This window comes from Magnolia sinica, chromosome 13 (assembly GCF_029962835.1).
Source record: "Magnolia sinica isolate HGM2019 chromosome 13, MsV1, whole genome shotgun sequence".
Lineage (NCBI taxonomy): Eukaryota > Viridiplantae > Streptophyta > Magnoliopsida > Magnoliales > Magnoliaceae > Magnolia > Magnolia sinica.
Window position 1 is genome coordinate 34,135,485 of NC_080585.1, and position 23,647 is coordinate 34,159,131.

At 37.6% G+C, this 23,647-nt stretch overlaps 1 protein-coding gene across 4 annotated transcripts in view; it reads left to right on the forward strand.

The window, feature by feature from the left end:
* The window catches only part of LOC131223531 (mRNA export factor GLE1), a 67,314-nt gene that overhangs the window by 21,856 nt on the left and 21,811 nt on the right, over positions 1–23,647 (forward strand). For all 4 annotated transcript variants that reach the window (XM_058218974.1, XM_058218976.1, XM_058218973.1 and 1 more), the window contains 4 exons: positions 744–972; positions 16,544–16,653; positions 18,998–19,068; positions 20,120–20,201. In XM_058218974.1, coding sequence (XP_058074957.1) covers positions 744–972; positions 16,544–16,653; positions 18,998–19,068; positions 20,120–20,201 — 492 coding nt within the window. The remainder of the gene's footprint in view (positions 1–743; positions 973–16,543; positions 16,654–18,997; positions 19,069–20,119; positions 20,202–23,647) is intronic.

Here is a 23,647-nt window from a genome sequence, read left to right on the forward strand (position 1 = left end):
AAATAAATAAAAGAATCTCTGCCAGTTTGCACTTGAGAACTTACAGTGCAAGAAAAAGTGGTCCGCTGACATCTCATTCTGGGCACCTAATGTACAAACCTTAGGGCTTGTGTTTTAATTTCTCTGGTGGTTAATTATTAGAACTTTATCCCTCCTATCAAGACAAGCTGAAGTAATCACCTTTGGAGATCTGGAATGCTTCTAAATATGTCGGAAATTGATATATGGTTGTTTATTTTTATTGTTTCTTTTGCAGTGCCTGAACTTGTGGAATTTTTTAAATACTGTTTTGGCTCTTAATTTACAGCAGTTTATTAGCCCCAAATTCACCTTTACACATGTCACACTTGCCAATATGGCTACATTGTGGGACATCTGTGACCTGAGCATAAGGTGGTCCTCATTGGGCACAAGCTGGTTCACTCATTCAGTGGGCTGCTCCTATACAAAAACAATGGACAGCTTAGAAAATAATGCCAATGGTCCATGTTCGATGTGTGACCTGCTGATTCATGTTGTGGCCTTATGGGCCACCTTATGCACTGGTGAGATCTCCCACACATTCGCCAGGTTGGTACATTTTGTGTGGGAGGAGAGGTATGTGCTAGCATACATACCTCTAATTTACATGATCATTTGTATCATTATTGGTTGAGTATAATGACTGCTCGAGGTTTTTTTTTTTTTTTTTTAAAACCCTTCTACAGAGTACATCAGTAAGATATTGTGATTGTTTGATTCAGGCTAAACTAAAGGCTGCGAAGGTAGCTGAAGAAATGCAGAAGGCAGCATTGGATGCTGAGAGGAGAGCCAAAGAAGCTGCAGAAAAGGTTGCCAATGAAAAATCGAAAACAGTTGCTGCTGAAGAGGTACAGAGGGATGCAAATATAAAATCTCTAAGTGGAGTGAGGGGTGGAGATGGACACTCTAAGGAATTGGGATCTGATGCACCTGATAAAGTGCGGTCAGCAGGTACTGGATGTATTTTTCAAAGGAAGCGTAATTTGTGTTCTAAGATAAATGCATCCAATTTTTTTTAACATTGATCGCCGAAGCTGGAATTATACAAAATACAAAACAAAAGAATTTAGAACCCCCCAACAATCCGGAAAATGAGCAATTACCTTTGATGCTAGTGCTCATTCCATTACAAAAGATTTAGCCCTACCAAATACCTCAGAAACCTGACTCTTGCAATTTCTAAAGCATCCATCTTTTCTCTCCAGCCATGTAACCCAAATGCCCACTAACAAACTTAAATGCCAGATTTTTCTCCCAGTTTTCCCAATACCCCTACCGTGTCACATTAAAAGAAAACGATCAACAGATTTTGGTTAAGACCCAAGAAAATCCAAACGGATTGAAAAAATTATTTCACAACCCTTTTGCAAACATGCAGTGCATGAAGAGATGATCCACCATTTCCTCATTTTGAAGGCATAGCAGACATGCATTCGGAAGAATAAAACTTCTTCTGCAAAGATTATCTATTGTTAACACCTTCCTCCCCACTAACTGTGCGAGCGCCACCACCTTTGGAGGAGCACCATAGCGCCAAACAAAGCTGTTGGATGAATCTCGCCACTACAAGCAACTCCGCTAATACACATATAGAAGGTTTTAACTAAAAACCTTCATGTGTTGATCCAAATGCAGCATCTTCAACTTGGGTCCATATTAGCTCCTCGCCAGTAAAGATAGGTCCTCCATCTTTACGAGCCACTCTTCTCTAAAAGAAGGCGAATAGTGGCTATGTATGAGGTTGTGTTGTCTATGTTTACCTGGACTCTCCTACTTCCTCAGCTACACAATCTAATAATTTAAACAAATAATCCGCCTTATAAGGATAGCCAGATGCATCCACGGAGTTCAAGAATATTGTCCCAGCTGGACAATTCACTAAAAAGTTTATTAGAGTCCAACTGGATTTATTGGTCTATTCGTCGACCATGATTGTACAATCATAGGTTTTTCATGATTCTTTATATTCGGCAATGAAACTTCGTGTATAGTCAACCTCGGTTTTGAGGCATGTCTTCCTCATTTCGTGATATGAAGGAAGCTTAAGCCCAGGTCCAAATTAACCTATTGCCTCAACCATAACCTTGAAGCTTTTCAACCTAACAGTGTTGAAAGCAATATTGGCTTGTTATAACTATTTAGGAATATATTGAACTGTGGTTTTTCTATATTTTTGCTTGTATCGGCTTTCTAATGTGGTTCGAGCAGGTTTTTTTGCTTCGACCCTTTTGGTCGATCACATCCTTGGAGTGTGGTCTACACCACCTATCCATGGGCTCATACCTATGAGCTCTTTTCGAAGCTTGAGACCGGCTTGTTGACCCCACGCGGGGGGGGGCAATCACCTCTATATTCTCATATATTTCTTGTTCCATAAATTCCTCTCGAAATACGACACTGTTATTTTTTTCTTGTTTGTTTATCCATGTACTCATTTTCCTTCGGATTTCTGGAGTAATATTGGGACATGCTCCAACATTTGATTCCGGCATATGTGCAAGGTATTGCTTATGTGGTGCGATGCCACCGGCTACAAACTCGTATAGGTCACACACCATGTGAGTCTTTTTGGTATCACGATGATAGCGCCCATACTTGCAACCCGAGTCATTCAACTTGGGTTTTAAAGAAGAAGATTAGGAAGAAGAAGACATGATTCTTTCTTCTTGTTAGTTGTACAGTTGTAAACATTAGAGAGAGAGAGAGAGAGAGAGAGAGAGAGAGAGAGAGAGAGAGAGAGTTACGCAAGTACAAATTCTTGATGCTTGTCTTGAGACTTGCTCGACTCTTGAGTCTTGAGTCTTGTTTCTTTAAGCCTACACTTGTAGATTTTTGAAGTTGAATATTGAATCTTGTAGTTGACATTTGGTTTGTACATTTGTACACTTGAGTTAAAAAGAACACACTTGAAAAGAGAAGGTAAGTGATAAATAATGTAGAGATTAGAGAATTAAATAGAAAGAGAGAAATGTAGGGAATGTATTTAGAGATTAGAGAATGTATGTAGATTGTAGAGATTAGAGAATGAATGTAGAGAATGTAGAGAGAAAAAGAGAAGAATGTAGAGAATGAGAGGATGAGAGATTAGAGAACTAGAATGTAAAAGAAAGAGAGAGAAATGTGGAGAATGCATGTAGAGAATGAATGAAATGGAGAGAGAGAGAGAGAGAGAGAGAGAGAGAGAGAGAGAGAGAGAGAGAGAGAGAGAGAGTTTAGAATGAAAAATATTGAAAATTGGGGGGTGGGTACCTTTTTAGAGCCAAAAAGTGACAGTCAGAAAATGTGACCGTTAGCCAATATACGATCGCATATGCATGTGGATTGCATATGCCACCATGGCATATGAGATTTCCACATGCATATGTGATCAGACTTGAGAACATGGGCTGAAATCCCCGCCAAGCATGGAACAAACTCAGTTAGCTTTTGACCCCCCATCTACCTATCCTTCCGAAATATGATGTTCTTTCCATCCCATAATAAGAAGCCCACCCCTTCCCATACTCTATGTTTTATTGATGCGGCAAACTTTTATAAATATGAGGCATTGTACAATGATGACTCCCTAGTCCACCATCCCATTTCCTCAACGCCATATTTCCAAATGATTACCTCTCCCCATTGAGACCCTACGTCTACCCCGAACCTCCAAATCCATTTTCCTAACAAAGCTATATTCATATCCTCCAACTTCCTAAAGGCCACTCCTCCTTGAGCCCAAGGCTTGTATACCTCCTCCTACTTCATAAGGTGGGAGTTCATGTTTGTCTTCCGCTCCCACACAAAATCCTGCCTAAGCTTATCCAGTTCTATAATGTGAGGGTGTTGAGATGGTGCAGTTATGGAATAATTTATTCATTCGATGAGTGTAGTCGAAATAAGGATGTTAAAATGGATGAGTGGCAAGGCAAGGAAGGGTAAAATTAGACATGTGTGCATCCTGGGGAAATAAGTAGCACCAATAGGGTAATAAGATGAGGAAAGTAGACGAGCAAGAGAAAGGTGTGAGAGAAGAAAGAGTATTGTGAGAAGCTTCTTTTGTGTGTTAGGGCAACAAAGCCCCCACACCTTTTTATTATAAGGCTAAGAATATAGAAAACTTACTCCGCAGGAGCAATCAACACTATATATACACACTCACCCAAAAAGGGCCAAATATACACACCTCTTTTTATTCTCCCTCTCAAGTTGGAGCATATATATTGATCATGCCCAACTTGCTAGTGATACGAAGAAGAGCATCCCGACTAAGAGACTTGCTAAGAACATCGGCCAGCTGGTCTCCATTCCTAACAAGTGGATTCGCAATTTCCTTGTTAGCCACTTTCTCCCGAATGAAGTGACAATCAATCTCAATGTACTTCGCGTGCTCACGGAACACTAGATTGATAGCAATATAAATGACAGCTTGATTATCGCAATGCAAAGGAATGAGACTTGGGGGATTATAACCGAGTTCTTGTAAGAGGGTTTGAAGCCAAATAAGTTCACATGTTGCATGAACCATCGCCTGATACTCAGCCTCAACAAAAGATTGTGCCATGACAGATTGCGTCTTACTCTTTTAGGTGACAAGATTGCCATCGACAAATGTGCAATACCTAGATGTAGATCACCGATCATGTAAACATCCAACACAATCAACATCAAAGTAACCAGATAGATGAAGGTGGCCTTGTTGTTGAAATAGTAAACCTTTGCTTAGGGAAGATTTAAGAAACCAAAGAATATGATATACTGTTGTCAGATGTGTGGTACGTGGAGCATGCATGAATTGACTTATAACACCCACAACATACGAAAGATTCAGCCGAGTAATAGTGAGATAAGTCATCCAACTAGTTGTTGATACGTCCCAGTGTGAGAGACGAGCTCACTGTCATCAAGATTAATTTTATGAATAACATCCATAGGTGTGGTAGGAGGCTTACATCCAAGCATCCTAGTTTCTGAGAGAAGATCAAGAGTATATTTCCATTGGGAAAGCACAATTCTAGACTTAGATTGGGGCAACTTCAATGCTTAAGAAATACCGAAGGGCCCCAAGATCTTTGATTTTAAATCGAATCTTGAGAAAGGATTTAATGGGCACAATTCCCGCAGTGTCATCTCCTAACAAAACAATGTCATCCGCATAAACAATCAACACTATGATCCCCGTGGACTGATGACAAATGAATAGGGAATGATCAACTTGATTGCAAACAAATCTAAAGTCCAAAAGAGCCTGACTGAATTTATCGAACCAGGTGCATGGGGACTGTTTAAGAATGTAGATAAGCTTCTTAAGGTGGCACATAAGAGGAGAGTTAGAAGGCATAGAAAAACCAGGGGGTTGATCCATATAAACCTCCTTAGCAAGATCACCATGTAAAATGACATTCTTCACATTGAGTTGAAACAGGGGCCAATACAAGTTTACCGCCAAAGAGACGACCACGCGAACATAATTGATCTTGGCCATAGGGGAGAATGTCTCAAAGCAGTCCACATGATGCGGACATCAGTGGTGCGCCCTTTAGAGTGTACCAGAGGTGGAGGCGTCGCCGATAGAGTATGGGAGCGGAAGAGTTGATGTGGATGGACGTTGGGTCCATCGGACCCATTTTCTGACGCGTTACGAGTGCAGGAGCGGCATGACTGCACCTTGACCATAGATTCATGGGTCGGATTTTACACCCTACTACACAGGTGTTTTAGTTTTAGCTATTTTTGTTCTCTTTTCTTGTTTCAGGGGCTTTATTGCACTTTCTTTATTTTTTTCGTCTTTTTATTATTGTTCTTTTTTTTAGGGGCTTTAGTGCACTTTTACTTTTTTCATAACTTATATATACGTTGTGAGAAATCCTATTTTCATTATTATTGAGTGAATAGAAATTCGTATATTTTCTTCCTCTTTATTCAAGAGATTAGAGTTTCAGGGTTGGCCCTTGGGTGTTGAGGATTCCAATTCGATTTTAGGTTCCATTCTTTCTAGATCTTCGAGGTGCAGGAAAAGGTAAGAATCATCTCCCTTCTTTTCTTTTGACGACAAAAGGACCTCTACTTTCTTCATTTTGAACCCTTCGTTCTTTACCCATTTCGTTCCTCTTTGGATATCCCCTTTTTAGTTTGAACGGAGAAGAGAGATGGTTAGTCAGTAGAATCAGATCCAAACTTGGCCTTGGACTGACTTATGCTAGATCTGAGATATCCTCATATCCCTAGGTCTTCCCTTTTTACTGTTTACGTGATTTTATGCTAAGGGGCATGATCCTGACGGAATGACCTCATCTCTGTGTTGAGATTTTCCTAATCCCTTTGATTGGAAACGGTTAGTTAATTGGTGTATTTATTTTAACATTCTTTAACCTGATTTTACATGCATCTAAGGTTAGGTCATCACATGTCCCTGCATCACCACACCATATGTTGGAGTATAGCCCTTTGCAACTAACTGTGCTTTATGGCGATCAATTGAACCATTTGGAAGATATTTGATGGTATAAACCCATCGACATCCAACTGTTTGTTTGCCTGCAAGTAAGGGAACTAATTCCCACGTACTATTCTTCTCCAACGCCTGCATCTCTTCCATCATAGCCTTAGTCTAGTCAAGATTACTTATAGCTTCAAATTACGAGGGGTAATGAGGAGAATAAGAAAGTTGCAAAAGACTGGAAAGAAGGTGAAAGATGGTAATAAGAAACAAAATTGCTAATGGGATGGGATGCTTTGTGCATGAACATGGAGGTTTACGCAACGTAATGGGAAGATCATCAGGAGAGAATTTATACCTGAACCGCTAGCTGGAGCATATGAAATGATGGACTGTTGATCGGTGGAGGATTTAGTTTGTCGATGATACACAAGGATAGGCTTTGAGACAAGCGGAGTGGAAGTATCATCTAGGTTAGATATTGGAAGGGGTATCAAGTTAGACTAAACAAGCTCCCCTTGACTAGTAAGACGATTATATAGAGATTACCCTTTATTAGAAAAATATAGAATGTATTCAAAGAAGGTCACATCAATGGATATATATCCCTTACTAGTTAGAGGATCATAACATTTATACTCCTTTTGTGATCGAGAGTAACCTGAGAATTTGAACAACTTGTTATTACTACCATAAGAAACTGAACAAAACATGTACATCCAAAAATCTTAGGGGTAAAGGAAAGGGTTTATCATGTGGATGCAAATTTTTGAATGAAGACTTGTGTGATAATATTTGAGAGGGAATGCGGTTAATTAGAAACACAACAGTAAGCAATGCATCATCCCAAAAGTGTTTATGAAGATTCATATTGAGTAAGAGAGTGCGGTTGACTTGAAAAGAAGGTGATGGTTCTTTTGCCCAGCTACATCGTTTTGTTAAGGAGTTCATGGACTTAAAAGTACGGGATAAAATCCCGTAGTCCTGCAAAAGGATAGAAAGGCATGCGACATGTACTCGCCCCCATTGTCAGAGTGTAAAATTTTGACGGGACATTGAAATTGGGTAACCACCTCATTATAAAATACATTAAACATATCAAACACTTCATGCTTCGATTTTAGAAGATAAATCCATGTCATCTGATTGTAATCATCAATAAAGGTTACAAAACATTTGTATCCAAAAGTAGAGATAACAGGAGCAGGTCCCCAAACATCAGAGTGGACTAAATCAAACGTATGGGTCTCCTCTTAGATAAACTAGGAGGAAAGACAGATCAGTGATGTTTGGAGAACTCACAAGTGGCACAACATAAAGTTTAGGATATAGAAATTGAAGAAAACAAACGTTTTAACCTAAACAAGGATGGGTACTCTAAGCGGCAATGACATCGAGACATAGACTCCCTGTCTAAGGACAAGGCAATAGAGTCTATCGTAGGTGCAACATCAAAGAAGTAAATTCCATCACGCTCATGGCCTCCACCAATCATCTGCTTCGTTTGGAGGTCTTGAAACACACAATGATAGGGAAAGAAGGTTACTGAACAATTCAAGGTTTTTGTAAGAGAACTAACAGATAATAGATTGAGGGGAAAACAAGGAACATGTAAAACAGATGACAACTGTTGGAAGGAGAAAGCTTGACGGAACCAGTTCTAGATACCGGAGTTTGATTTTCATCAACAAACTGTAACAAAATGTGACTGACTGGAAGAAAGATAACAACGAAACAGGTGAGACTTACCAGTCATGTGGGAAGCAACTCCGGAGTCAATGATCCAAGGAGAAGATGAAGACGACATGTGGAGAGCAGTACTTGATTGGGCTACAATGGCTTTGGAAGGCTTAGGAACCTCTCGAACATGAAGTCACACCAATGCATTGTAAGCCTCATGGGACAAAAAAACAAACTCACCTATGGAAGACTTCTCTATTGCAGTCGTTTGTGGAGTCTGCTTGGAACTGGTGGAGGTACTGCTAATGACAGACATGCCGACCTAAGATGGACGACCAACGAGATCCCAACATCTCTCAACGTAGTGATTTGTGCCTCCACAATGTGTACAAGTATAGGTCCGACATGTCCACCACGGCCACGACAACAAACCCCCCCACACCTTTTATTATAAAGCTAAAAATACAAAAAAACATACGCCGTAGGAGCATACAACACTATACACCCACCCAAAAAGGGACAAATATACACCAAGGTGTCCCGTATCGGTATCGGTTGGCGTAACGGTGACCTCCAAAACCGATACGGATACGGGGGCGTAACGGTGATACGGGGGCGTAACGGCCTGTAACGGTGCAAAATTTTTTTTTTGTCAAAAAAATATGAAAAAATATGGATTAAATCCGGAATATTCTAAGCATTCCAAATATGCATTCATTTATAAATTGGAACATGTTTATGGTGGTGTAACGGTCCACTCTTTGGTGAGAAGTTGTATCGGACTATCTGATGAATTTATGAACCAGATAACCTGAATTTGACTACAAAATTCATATATTTAATTTTCTAACTATCTACTATCAATGATAGATATATTAGAATGAATGTAATATGAAAATATCTTACATTTAGGTGTTTGCAATTATTTTTGAGGGCCAAAATTCATGCGTAAATAGAAAAAAATATAAAAAAAAAATATAAAATGGCACCCCAAATATGTAAAATGCACATTAACATGTTCTACTATGATTAACACATCATATGACATCATTAAAACAGCAAAAGAATCATTAAAAAATGATTTTTCGAATTTTCAAAAAAATGCAGAAATAAATGCGTAAATAGAAAAAAATATAAAAAAATATAAAATGGCACCCCAAATATGTAAATTGCACATTAACATGTTTTACTATTATTAACACATCATATATAATAATTAAAACAACAAAAGAATCATTAATAAATGATTTTTCGAATTTTCAAAAAATGTAAAAAATAAATTCCTAATTAGAAAAAAATATAAAAAAATATAAAATGGCACCTCAAATCTGTAAAATGCACATTAACATGTTCTACTATGATTAACACATCATATGATGTCATTAAAACAGCAAAAGAATCATTAAAAATGATTTTTCGAATTTTCAAAAAAAGGGCCAAAATAAATGCGTAAATAGAAAAAAATATTAAAAAATATAAAATGGCACCCCAAATCTGTAAAATGCACATTAACATGTTCTACTATGATTAACACATCATATGATGTCATTAAAACAGCAAAAGAATCATTAAAAATGATTTTTCGAATTTTCAAAAAAAGGGCCAAAATAAATGCGTAAATAGAAAAAAATATTAAAAAATATAAAATGGCACCCCAAATCTGTAAAATGCACATTAACATGTTCTACTATGATTAACACATCATATGATGTCATTAAAACAGCAAAAGAATCATTAAAAAATGATTTTCGAATTTTCAAAAAAAGGGCCAAAATAAATGCGTAAATAGAAAAAAATATTAAAAATATAAAATGGCACCCCAAATCTGTAAAATGCACATTAACATGTTCTACTATGATTAACACATCAAATGGCATGATTAAAACAGCAAAACAACCATTAAAATTTGAATTTTCGAATTTTAAAAAAAGGGGCCAAAATTCATGCGTAAATAGAAAAAAATATTAGAAAATTATTAAATGGCACCCCAAATCTGTAAAATGTACATTAACATGTTCTACTATGATTAACACATCATATGACATGATTTAAACAGCAAAACATAATAAAAAAAGTATAAATACCTATTTTTGACGACTTTCTGAAAAATGGCCCACTGAGCTTTGATTCAAAAAAATCTGTAATATAATGTGTTTTTATCTCAAATACCTAGCCAAGGTTGGTCGAAATTAGTAGTAGAAGGAGTGAGAAACAGTTTGGAAGCAAGATGTTTCAAAAAAACAGCAAAAAATGAGCTAAAAATGAAAAAAAAAAAAGTTACCGTTATGGGCCTGTAACGGCCCGTTACGGCTGTTACACCCCGTAACGGGCTTGTATCGGCCGATACGACCCCGAAACGCGTAACGGTTCCCACCGTTACCATTACGTATCGGCCGTTACGGCCGATACGTAACCGTTTTGGCACACCCTGATATACACACCACTCTTTTTATAGTTCAATGGTGACCAAGAACTGTGCCGGTTAGAGGGAGTGAGTTGGTACAAGTTGAAGTCTCTAAAAACATGAGGGAAGGTCCAAAAGGAAGTGGATGTAGTAAGAAAAGACTTGATGACTTATGGTCTACTGAATACTTGATGACTCGTGGTCTGACTGAAGTTATGGACCTTGATAGAGTAGGAACATGATTTGTGTAGCCGACCCCAATTAATTGGGATACAGCTTAGATGATGACAACGAGTTCTATGTTGTCAATAACTATCTTGCTCTTGACCAATCCAGGTGTACTTGATGTTTATGACTTAGAAGGAAGACACTGGCGTTCTTCTTTTATGTGGTTTCTTTTAAGATCTTAAATTCCCGGTGGAATTGTTGTTTCGGAAACCCATGACCGAAATATCCTGCGCTTCTAAAGTTGATAACAAAAATATCCTTCCCTTCTAAAGTAAAAGTTTCTGCAGAGGTTGCATAAATTTGTCTGCCTTTGATGATTGACTACTCTTTTATGTAGGCCGAGGTGGTTGTTGATCTGTTTGAGGGCACAAGCCTGAGAAGAGGAAAAAGCTAATGGATCCCTCTTGTGCTATTAGGACTTGAAAGACTTATACTCATGGATGTGGAACCCTACATGCTAGTTCTGGTCCTCTGTCATGTCATTCTATTTGTCTACTGCTTTCCCTCATTCTAGAGTCGTAGATCCCATCATCATATTTTGGAGTCACGGGGGAACCCCTTCACATTATGCATTATAAGCCTCACGAGACAAAAGAACAAACTCAGCAATGGCAGACTTCTCTACTTCAATCAATTATGGAGTCTTCTCAAAGCTAGTGGAGGTACTGCTAATGACAGACACACAACCTAAGATGGACGACCAATGAGATCCCAACATCTCTCAACGAAGTGATTTGTGCCTCCACAATCTGTACAAGTACAGGTCTAGTATCTCCACATTCACGCCCACCACAACAAACCCCCCCACACCTTTTATTATAAAGCTAAAAATACAAAAAAACATACGCCGTAGGAGCATACAACACTATACACCCACCCAAAAAGGGACAAATATACACCAAGGTGTCCCGTATCGGTATCGGTTGGCGTAACGGTGACCTCCAAAACCGATACGGATACGGGGGCGTAACGGCCCGTAACGGTGCAAAATTTTTTTTTTGTCAAAAAAATATGAAAAAATATGGATTAAATCCGGAATATTCTAAGCATTCCAAATATGCATTCATTTATAAATTGGAACATGTTTATGGTGGTGTAACGGTCCACTCTTTGGTGAGAAGTTGTATCGGACTATCTGATGAATATGAACCCGATAACCTGAATTTGACTACAAAATTCATATATTTAATTTTCTAACTATCTACTATCAATGATAGATATATTAGAATGAATGTAATATGAAAATATCTTACATTTAGGTGTTTGCAATTATTTTTGAGGGCCAAAATTCATGCGTAAATAGAAAAAAATATAAAAAAAAAATATAAAATGGCACCCCAAATATGTAAAATGCACATTAACATGTTCTACTATGATTAACACATCATATGACATCATTAAAACAGCAAAAGAATCATTAAAAATGATTTTTTGAATTTTCAAAAAACGGGCCAAATAAATGCGTAAATAGAAAAAAATATAAAAAAATATAAAATGGCACCCCAAATATGTAAATTGCACATTAACATGTTCTACTATGATTAACACATCATATGACATCATTAAAACAACAAAAGAATCATTAAAAATGATTTTTCGAATTTTCAAAAAAAGGGCGAAATAAATGCGTAAATAGAAAAATATAAAAAAAAATATAAAATGGCACCCCAAATCTGTAAAATGCACATTAACATGTTCTACTATGATTAACACATCATATGATGTCATTAAAACAGCAAAAGAATCATTAAAAAATGATTTTTCGAATTTTCAAAAAAAGGGCCAAAATAAATGCGTAAATAGAAAAAAATATTAAAAATATAAAATGGCACCCCAAATCTGTAAAATGCACATTAACATGTTCTACTATGATTAACACATCATATGATGTCATTAAAACAGCAAAAGAATCATTAAAAATGATTTTTCGAATTTTCAAAAAAAGAGACAAAATAAATGCGTAAATAGAAAAAAATATTAAAAAAATATAAAATGGCACCCCAAATCTGTAAAATGCACATTAACATGTTCTACTATGATTAACACATCATATGATGTCATTAAAACAGCAAAAGAATCATTAAAAAATGATTTTTCGAATTTTCAAAAAAAGGGCCAAAATAAATGCGTAAATAGAAAAAAATATTAAAAAAATATAAAATGGCACCCCAAATCTGTAAAATGCACATTAACATGTTCTACTATGATTAACACATCAAATGGCATGATTAAAACAGCAAAACAACCATTAAAATTTGAATTTTCGAATTTTAAAAAAAGGGGCCAAAATTCATGCGTAAATAGAAAAAAATATTAGAAAATTATTAAATGGCACCCCAAATCTGTAAAATGTACATTAACATGTTCTACTATGATTAACACATCATATGACATGATTAAAACAGCAAAACATATTAAAAAAAGTATAAATACCTATTTTTGACGAATTTCTGAAAAATGGCCCACCGAGCTTTGATTCAAAAAAATTTGTGATATAATGTGTTTTTATCTCAAATACCTAGCTAAGGTTGGTCGAAATTAGTAGTAGAAGGAGTGAAAAACAGTTTGGAAGCAAAAGGTTTCAAAAAAACAGCAAAAAATGAGCTAAAAATGAAAAAAAAAAAAGTTACCGTTACGGGCCCGTAACGGCCCGTTACGGCCGTTACACCCCGTAACGGGCCCGTATTGGCCGATACGGGTACAAAAAATCGTATCGGCCGATACGGCCCCGAAACGGGTAACGGTTCGCACCGTTACCGTTACGTATCGGCCGATACGGCCGATACGTAACCGATTCGGCACACCCTGATATACACACCACTCTTTTTATAGTTCAATGGTGACCAAGAACTGTGCCGGTTAGAGGGAGTGAGTTGGTACAAGTTGAAGTCTCTAAAAACATGAGGGAAGGTCCAAAAGGAAGTGGATGTAGTAAGAAAAGACTTGATGACTTATGGTCTACTGAATACTTGATGACTCGTGGTCTGACTGAAGTTATGGACCTTGATAGAGTAGGAACATGATTTGTGTAGCCGACCCCAATTAATTGGGATACAGCTTAGATGATGACAACGAGTTCTATGTTGTCAATAACTATCTTGCTCTTGACCAATCCAGGTGTACTTGATGTTTATGACTTAGAAGGAAGACACTGGCGTTCTTCTTTTATGTGGTTTCTTTTAAGATCTTAAATTCCCGGTGGAATTGTTGTTTCGGAAACCCATGACCGAAATATCCTGCGCTTCTAAAGTTGATAACAAAAATATCCTTCCCTTCTAAAGTAAAAGTTTCTGCAGAGGTTGCATAAATTTGTCTGCCTTTGATGATTGACTACTCTTTTATGTAGGCCGAGGTGGTTGTTGATCTGTTTGAGGGCACAAGCCTGAGAAGAGGAAAAAGCTAATGGATCCCTCTTGTGCTATTAGGACTTGAAAGACTTATACTCATGGATGTGGAACCCTACATGCTAGTTCTGGTCCTCTGTCATGTCATTCTATTTGTCTACTGCTTTCCCTCATTCTAGAGTCGTAGATCCCATCATCATATTTTGGAGTCACGGGGGAACCCCTTCACATTATGGTGTTCACATGGATTTTTGGCAAAAATAAGGTGCTCATGGTAGATCATTTGAGTGGGACGATGATAATTATTAATGGGTGCATCTTATGTCTCAGAGGTGCGGAGATTGTGGATCATCTATTCATGCATGATTCCTTTGCTCAGCATATGTGGTGGGATTTCATATTCCTATTCGAGTAAGAATGGTTATTGCAGAGACTGATCGGAGATTTATATTGGGGCCGCATGGGGAAAGGAAGGGGATTAAAAGGGATCCTGTTTATAGCAACTTGCTCTACTTGATTCTATTTGGTTGATATGGCTTGAGCATGATAGTAGAATCTTCTAGGACAAGTAGCCAGGTGAGGTCTTCTAAAAGGCTAGATGGGTTGTACTTGAAGGGCTAGAGCCTCTAAGGATTTTGTTGATAGGCCCATGAAGTCATTTGGGTCTATCATCCTCTGTATTCCTTATGTTGCTCTGTATTCCTTTTTCTTTCTGTTTAATGAAATTTGGGTTATCCCTCAAAGACAAGAAAGGCTTATATTCATGCATTCGTAAGTTTCTTGCATTTCATGGTGTTTTGGGGCTTTTTTTTGTTGTTGGTGATGATGCATCATAGGGCCCCACATGGGTATTCAGGAAATGATATGATAGACTTGGCTTCAATCATAATATAATAGAGATCCACTCTAGCATACACATGGCAATAGAGATGATGGATTGGGACTATTTTGCAAAGTGGAACCCACCATAGGTGGCCTATGGTTAGTAAATAACAGAAATTGGGTGACTGTACACATCCAACTGGTCAAGTGGACTAGGATAAACAAAGTTAGGTAATGGTTGGATAAGTGATATGTAGGATTTTCCCGTCCCTATGGTTTTAGAATCATTGGGTACCTTTGGTAGAGCCCACTGATGGTTCTGATCAGAACCAATGTTATGAAGTTCAGATTTGGGATTAATTTGGCAAGGCAATTAATTGTGATTTGGGAAATTTGAGAAGTATACAATGAATTGTGGTATAAATAAAATATCCTTTTATTGGGTTTCTTTGGATTTTCTTTAAATTATTGAATAATTCAAGTATCATTCACATATAAGTTGTGAATAATTTGTGAATTATTAAATCATTTATGAATCGGTGGGGAATTTTTCCTTTTCCTCAAAAAATTGCGAATACCAAGTGATTTCTTTTCTGCAGAAAGTAGGAGAATTTTGTAACTGAGATCATAACATTCCCTTTTTCTTAAGCCTAATAAGACTTGTTGCTCATGCATCATAGAATTTAAAGTGTAAGGGGCCTTTACGCAAGCTGTTTTGTGGGGTTCCACTTATGCTTTGGTGTTATAAAATGCTGAGTTTGATATGGGAAAAAAGGATCGTCTTAGGGGTGGGAATTTCCAATTTAGAGACTGTAAGGTGTCTTAAAGATGGAGAATCCATTGATGAGATGAGTCTGTTGTTGATAGAAGGCAGTCATTGATTCGTGTAGGAACCTGTTGTTTCTCAATAGATTTTAGCTTTCTAGGACATGCTATAGTTGGAAACCTACAGAACAGGGATGGAGTGACAGTCTGTCAGAAGTTTGGGCCTTTACCCATTTGTGCAAGGTTAGTTTTCCTTTTCTTTGTGCTGGTGTCTTCTAATATAAAAGGTTAGTATGTGCAGATGAGGGTGTGAGACATTGTTTCATTATAAATAAACACTGTGTTTTGTTTTCTTATTTATCCCTGCACTAAGTCCTAATGAATCCGAAAGATGTGTTGGATTATTTAGAATTTAAAAATGCTGAATGTGTGAACTCTCCTCTCTCCATCTCCATTGTTCGTATTTCATCTTCTTCATCATATTTCCCGCCATATTACATTTTGTTTGGTGCTGTCCTACTCGTGTTAACTTCATACCGATTTACCTAACGTTGCTAGGTTATTCCCTCTCACACTTGTAATCTTTAGATTAGTAGGAACCCTTTGGCTACTGTATCTAATTCAGTTCAGGCCACATACTTTATTGTGCCCTGTCATCTGCACGGTTATTTGGTTAATGCATGGTTGCTTTTGCATATTCTTATATCGTCTTTCTAAGTTAAGATGGAAGTAATGCCAGACCTTGGCTGATGCTTAATGCAATTCTCTGGCATCTTTGTACATGGAAACATGGTGTTTCATGCTCTGTATGATATCATGTATTGGGATACAAGTTAGATTGCCTCAAATTGTACATGGCAGGGATCAACATTAAGGCTGCAGAAACTGCACTTAGACTGGAGGAAGAGAGACTTGGGAAGTACAAGGAAGTTGCTGAAATGAACAATAGGTTGAGATTGGGCTCTAATAAGGTAATCTTGGCACTTTATAAGATCAGATAACTGTTGTTTCTCAATGCTTTGTTTTTGCATATTGACTTGCATATGTATTGTTTCTATAATACTTGTTTTGTGTGTTTGTTTTGCCTCCAAACTGAATAATGGATATATTATTTTGTAAATGTTAACAGACCCCAACTAATTGGCAAATGCTTATATGATGATATGATGATGTTTTCTATATGTTAGGTTTGTTAAAAATCCATCGTAGAATGAGAAGAAAAGAGAAGGCGAAGAGAAGTAGAGAGATGGGAGAAGAAAATAAAGTACTATTCCACCTCTTTAGCCATCTTATTCATATTCCCTTAACCCGGCACAAAATACTGACGGTATGGCATACTGCATGAGTATAGAAATGAAGTATAACACAATACAACCTAGTATAGAAATAACGTATAACACAATACAATGTCTTACTCCCCACAACATGGAGCATAGATATCACACATGCTCATCTTGCCCATGGTATTGTGGAGATGAAAACAATTGGAAGCTTTGGTGAGTTGTCTTCTAATTGGTTGTCAGAAAAGACAATGGCATAGTAAACAATTTTGCTGTCAATATCTCCTTATGATACTAAACTTCAATGTGCTTTGTTCTCTCATGGAAGACTGGATTACTCGCAATGTGAATAGTTTCCTGATTATCACTGTGAAGGGGAATGGGAGTACCAAAATCATATTCCATTTCCTATTGGAGAGATTTAAACCACATGAGCTCACGTGTAGCATTCGCCGTTGCTTGATATTCGGGTACAATGGAGGACCAAGTAACGACACTTTATTTTTAGAAGGTCAAGTAACAATTTTCTTGCTCTCCCACATCACCAACCACTTATTTACAATAACAACTGCTAGATCTCCTGTCATTAGATGATCCAGCCTAATCAACATCACAATACTTGTTCAAGTTGGGGCAAACAATTCCTAGGGAAGACTTAAGATAGTGAAGCCTGTGATAAACAAGTTCAAGATGACAAGAGCATGGAGCATGCATTAAATGGCTAACCATTCTAAGCATATGCGATATCAGGCTGAGTAATTGTCAAGTTAATTAGCATGCTCATCAGACGTTGATAGGATCCCAAATCCCTAAGAGCTTCAGATTATCAGTCATGGAGACGATGATTGATTTTAGTGGGAGGGTCTGCCAATCTTGCATGTTACATGTTGGTGTCAATAAGAAGATCAATGGTATGCTTCCTTTAGAATACAAAAATCCCTTGTTTTCACCTCGCCACTTCAATTCCAAGGACGTATTGGGGCGTCTAAGATCTTTAATCTTGAAGGTCTTTTTAGACATGATATTTTGAATTTCCTCATCACCGTTCTTCCTAGTAAGAGGAATATAATTGGCATATACCACCTGTAGTAATAGTTCTACAACTCCTTTTTGATGAAAACAAGATCTAACATACTTCTTTGTGAAAACTTCGATAAAAAGAGAGAGGAGGAAGAAAGAAGGGTGTTGCACGATTTCACATTTTATGTGTATGCAAGTTTGTGTATACTAGAGGTGTAGTGCCTCAGGTGTACATAAATTTGTGTGCACTAGCACTCCCTCTCAAGCTAGCAAATGGATATCATTCATGTCGAGTTTGATACTGATGGTTTTGAGGCGTACTTTTGACGTAGCTTTGGTGAAGACATATGCCAACTGATCTTTTGAACGAACAAATGGCGTATATAGAAGCTTGGCGGCTAATTTTTCCCGAATGAAGTGGTAGTTAACTTCAATGTGCTTTATGCATTCGTGGAAGACTAGGTTGGATGCAATATGGGTGACCACTTCATTATCGCAATGAATTAGAATTGGGATGTTGTGGATCCCATATCTTGAAGAATGGCTTTCACCCATAGTAGTTCAGAAGCTGCATGGGCCATTGCACGGTGCTCGGCCTCGGTAGAGGAGCGAGCGACAACTGATTGCTTCTTACTTTTTGAAGTAATTAAATTTCCTCCTACGAATGTGCAATACCTTGTAGTTGAGTGTCGATCAGAGGAGCCAGCCCAATCAGCATCACAGAAACTGCTGATATTTTTGTACATGATTTGAGAGGTATGAGCCGGTGACTCAAGTGGTACTGGTAGACAGGTCATGTTTCAACATTGGAGTGTCGGGTTCGAGCGCGGCTTACATATAGAAAAGCAATAGTAAATAAATAATTTGATTTTTGGATTTTCATTTATAGAATGTTATCTGTGCGGTTTTTTTGCACCGTTTGATGAATCATATTCTGGGATGCTCGATTATGGTTCTCTGTTTTGCAGAAATTACTTTCAATGATCTTTCAGTAATGTGGTTACATTGTTGACAGAATATTCAAAGTTATGAGCGGCAGATTGCTAGGAGGGTGAAACAAATATCTGGGACCCAAGAGAATTTTAGGTGAGATCAATGCTTTTGGTAATCCAGACAATGTCTCAGTTGAATACGCTATTTGAATGTTCACTTGTTGTCTGTGGCCTGCGTGCTTGTCTATCATATCATTACTCTGAAATTTCTGCCACTTGCTTTTGAACATGCCAATTAAATGATAGCTGCTTCTTTTATCAAGTGAATTAATTCTGTTTAGAAATAGAAGAATACATGAGAGACCAAAAGTTGCCATATCATGCCTTCGCTTTAAGTAATTACGATGCACCCCAAAGTTTACCAGCTTACCAGTCTTCAAAATTTTAAGATATGAAATATGATGATGGGATTGGGATTTAAATGGAAGATGTGCATCAAGAATGTTTTTATTTTAAGAAAGTTCTTATTGTGGAGGTCATTCATCAATGGGATTGATTCTTCAGGTTTAGCAATTTAAATGGGTCATTGGGTTCAGGAATTACCCATTGTGAACTGCTTCATGCCAACTATCCATTAAGAAGAGGCTTTTAGACCATCGACTTAGAAGTTATGTAAAATGGGCTTTTTTTTCTTTTTTTTTTTTTTCCATTCAAAGGTTGGAATTTTGATGGTGGATTAATAAGCAATTTTTTTCTTACATTCAACTGGCTAACACTCAAGGATGGGCAATTGGACAGAAGCTTGCTTTTCTAAATTGTTCTGATATGATTGATTATTATCTTTCTTGAGTTTAAATTGAGTTTTCTTAAATAAGATGCGAAAGTGTGGGAAACGAAATCTTGTGTCCGAGGGGAGAGGGTGGGAATTTTTTGGGAAAATATTGCGGGAAATATTAGCACGTCACAAACCCAATTTCCCATTATTTCCAGCGATTTTGGCATTAAAAAAAAAATGACGGGAAAGAGGGTTCGCGAGAAACCCCCTTTCCTTTCCAAGACTTTTGATGAATCCAACCAGGGCCTTAAAGCTTTAGGTTAGATTACTCATGCCTTATTGGACATTGTAGATGTGATGGTGCTATTTTGCTTGCACTAAGTTGATTTATTTGCATGCTCTTCATAATCATCTGTTGTTTTTGGCTCAGAGAAAAAGCAAGTGATCTGGTTAAAATTGTCAATGATCCCCTTTGCCCTCAGTCCATCTCGATTGCAATGTTCGCAAAGCAGGTAATGTGCTTTTTCTGGTCAGTGGACATATTTTGCTCTTTGACAACACTGCTTTCTGATTCTTGATGAGTAGGTTGATGTATTTTCTCTTGATTTTCTTTGTACTTGTGTTGAAATATGTTTCTAAGTTCTCTCAAAAAAAAAGTTACCAAGTTAAACATGTTTTAAAATCAAAGTTCTATTAACTGTACACCATGAGAATAAAATGGGTTCAACAAATTTGAGAATGATTCCCTTTGTATGAAGTCCCATGCAGATTCTTTCCATTTATTTTGCTGTAGCAAAATACTTCCATCATGGTGAAGTTCTCTTTGTTATGTTTCTTATCATGCAGTGTATTCTGAGATATTTTACTCCACCAGTGAAACTGTTGAAAGAAAGTCTGTAGTACTGATTAGAATATTCATATGAGATACTTCTGTGCAGATTTTCTTTCCATGCAGAATATTCATATGAGATACTTCCATGAAAGAAAAGTTTGTAGCAGTGATTAGAATATCTATATGAGCTTGTAATCAGCCATCTGCAACAGCCGTAAATAGTTGCTGGGTATTTACTTGCACGATCCTTCTAACTGGGTGCCACATCTGCTTTTATTCGAGTTTTAGACTCGTGCTCCCACTCCCTCTTCCCATCTGTTTATACTTGAAAACATTTTGAAACATAGACTTCCCCACTCTCACACCTGAATTTGTCGCCACTTCTTTCATGCTTCGTGCAACTATATATTGGAGGACATGTTGTTAACATCGCACGTGCATAGAAGTATATGAATTAGCGATAACAATAAGTAGCATCTATAAGATAAACATGACATATGCACATACTTCTTATGTCAAGATACATTAGTCTGATGTGTTATACATGCTGTTTCCCACATTATGCATCTGTAAATCCTAGACATGTCATGTTAGGCAATGTCTCAGTTTATGGCATGCATAAAATCATGTTTGGAACCTTGAGATTGGAAAGAAACTAGTTGAGTAAAGGTTAGTAAACAATAGCTGTAATCAATGTTTGTAGTATTGGTATCAATGCATGTATCCTTCTCACCCTTTGGATATGGAAACATATAGGTTCAGCAAGGGAATATTTGCATGTACTTGAGAATGTATCATTGTCTGAGTGAAACATTGGCAAAATGATGTAATTTTTTAATGAAACTTACGGAGATGTTAAAAGAGACATGATTACTCACTTCGAACTCAGAACATCACAGAAAACTAGTGTACATAAGAAGCTTCCTTTGTGTAGGATCCTAAACAGTGTGTTGTCTGATAGATGTCTAACATAGAACTGATGCAATTATATGCAATTGAAAAGAAGCCAAAATACATTTGTGCCCATTTTCCACTACATCTTTGCCTCAGACCCACATAAATTACAAGGTGGCTTGAAGCCATCACCTCCCTATCCACTAGGGTGGTCATAATACTTTGTTCTATGTATCAGCAATATTGTGGCTAGGGCATGGTATAATGGTGTACCAACTCACGAGTTGTTACAAACTGGGTTTGTATGTGGCTCCTGGATATGTCTATGTAGTCATATCATGGACGTCCCTGCCCCAACCATCCGTATCCATGTGGAGCATAACCATATTCGTTTAATAGAGTCGCTTGGTCTCATATCTATGAGTGTAACCATATCCATACAATCCTTATACATTTCCATATTGTGGCGTGGAACTAGAGCTTCGAAGCCCACCATTGGTTTCCGTGGACCCAATGCTGCTTGCTGGAGACTCCTTAATGCAGCTCAGCTGCTTCTTCTTGCGACGTTCATACTTATTTTTTGACTGAGAAGCTCTGTTATAGGACAATAACCAGTCTTTGTCCTGGGTGGCATGATCAAACTCCTACCCAGTGAATGGGCTAAGAAGCTTCTGACCTTGACTTGGATCATCGCTATCGCTTTGCCGCCTCTATTGTCGCCATTGCCATTGCCACCAATACTGTTACCTCAGTCTTTGTGTCGGACATGTGTCATTAAGAGTTTGACCACCATGTGTGCCATGCAATCCTGATGACTGGATGTCTACCCTCGTCAATGAGTCAAAAGAATCACAATCCTGGGGTTATGCCTTTCTTTAAAATGGCATTTACATCGATGCTTTTTGATGTTGCTTTTATTAGCTATCCTCGGATCAGGACCTCCATCGGCATCATCTAGGTCAAATGACTTAACCCACTCATAAAGTGGGTCCTCTAGCTGCTCCCCATCAAGATGTGTGTGGTTGCAGATCATTATCAAGTTGAGCAGGTCCCTATGTGCAACTCCCTCATTATAGCACATAGCTGCCTCTCTTGCAGCTTCATGCTGTTGTAGCTGAAAATTATGTTGTGGAGCCTCTCATTCCCAAGCTTATTCAGCCTATTATGTGAATAAGCAAGAACATGCTCCTGTTCCACTGAAATGGTGATAATGACACCTTCTGTACAAGTACGTAGACCGCTAAGCATTGCAGGGTTGGGCAGTCACTCTTGTAAAAGGACCACCAGTCACTTGCAAATAGATTGTGAGTCTGTGACTGTCTATTAGCTCCATAGAAATGTGATGTGCCTCCTAGATAGTTTAAAAACATGAAAACTAATCACACACTACAACTTGTCGTCCTGAACCTGATTGTAGGTCAAAAACAAAATCATTTAGGAAATGTTCTTCTGGGAAAAGTGTTCAGATTGCCCTTTCTTCCATAGCTCTTACACCAAAATATTCCATCAGGGATGTTGTTTTAATTGCCTACAAGTGATTTCCTTGACCCTAGCTCTACTAGATGACAATGTGACTCTAATTCCAAAATTTTCCCCTTAGAAAGGTGTTTGGATTGTCCTTATAACCATGACACTTGCATATTTACTTTTTGGGAGGTCTTTTGATTGCTGCAAACCCCTTTTGAGGTTCTTCTACCTCATGCTCCCTCCACGAGAGGTATTTAGATTACCACACACACACACACACACACAAATCCCTCTACTGAAGGGTAAGTAGTTGCAAAAGTTTGTAATCCTTCAGGATTTGCTACGTTAGGGAGCTCCTTGGTGAGTTGGAGGAGTTCTTTTTCAATGTACATGTGCAAGATGTAATTAACGGCTACATTACATTGGAAGTGTATGCCGCTAGAAAATAAATAAAACACCTTTTGAAGGGAAATTTGATTCCCATGAATTTTGTGTGTGCTTCCAATCATGTACCCAAAATTTTGTTGTTGACAAAGCTCTTCTTTTTGCGAATTTTAGTCGAATTTGAACCTTCTGTATTCAATTGTTGAAAATTTGAGGTTATCTAGGTGTAAGTTTTTTTTTTTGTGAATCAAATGGTATTAACGAACAATTGTATGTCACTATACGAAACATACTACAATATTAAAGGACTTGGAAGGGCTGGAAAATGGTCTGGAAAAAGACTTCTCAAGTTGAAAATTTTCTCTCGTAGGACTCTCGTGT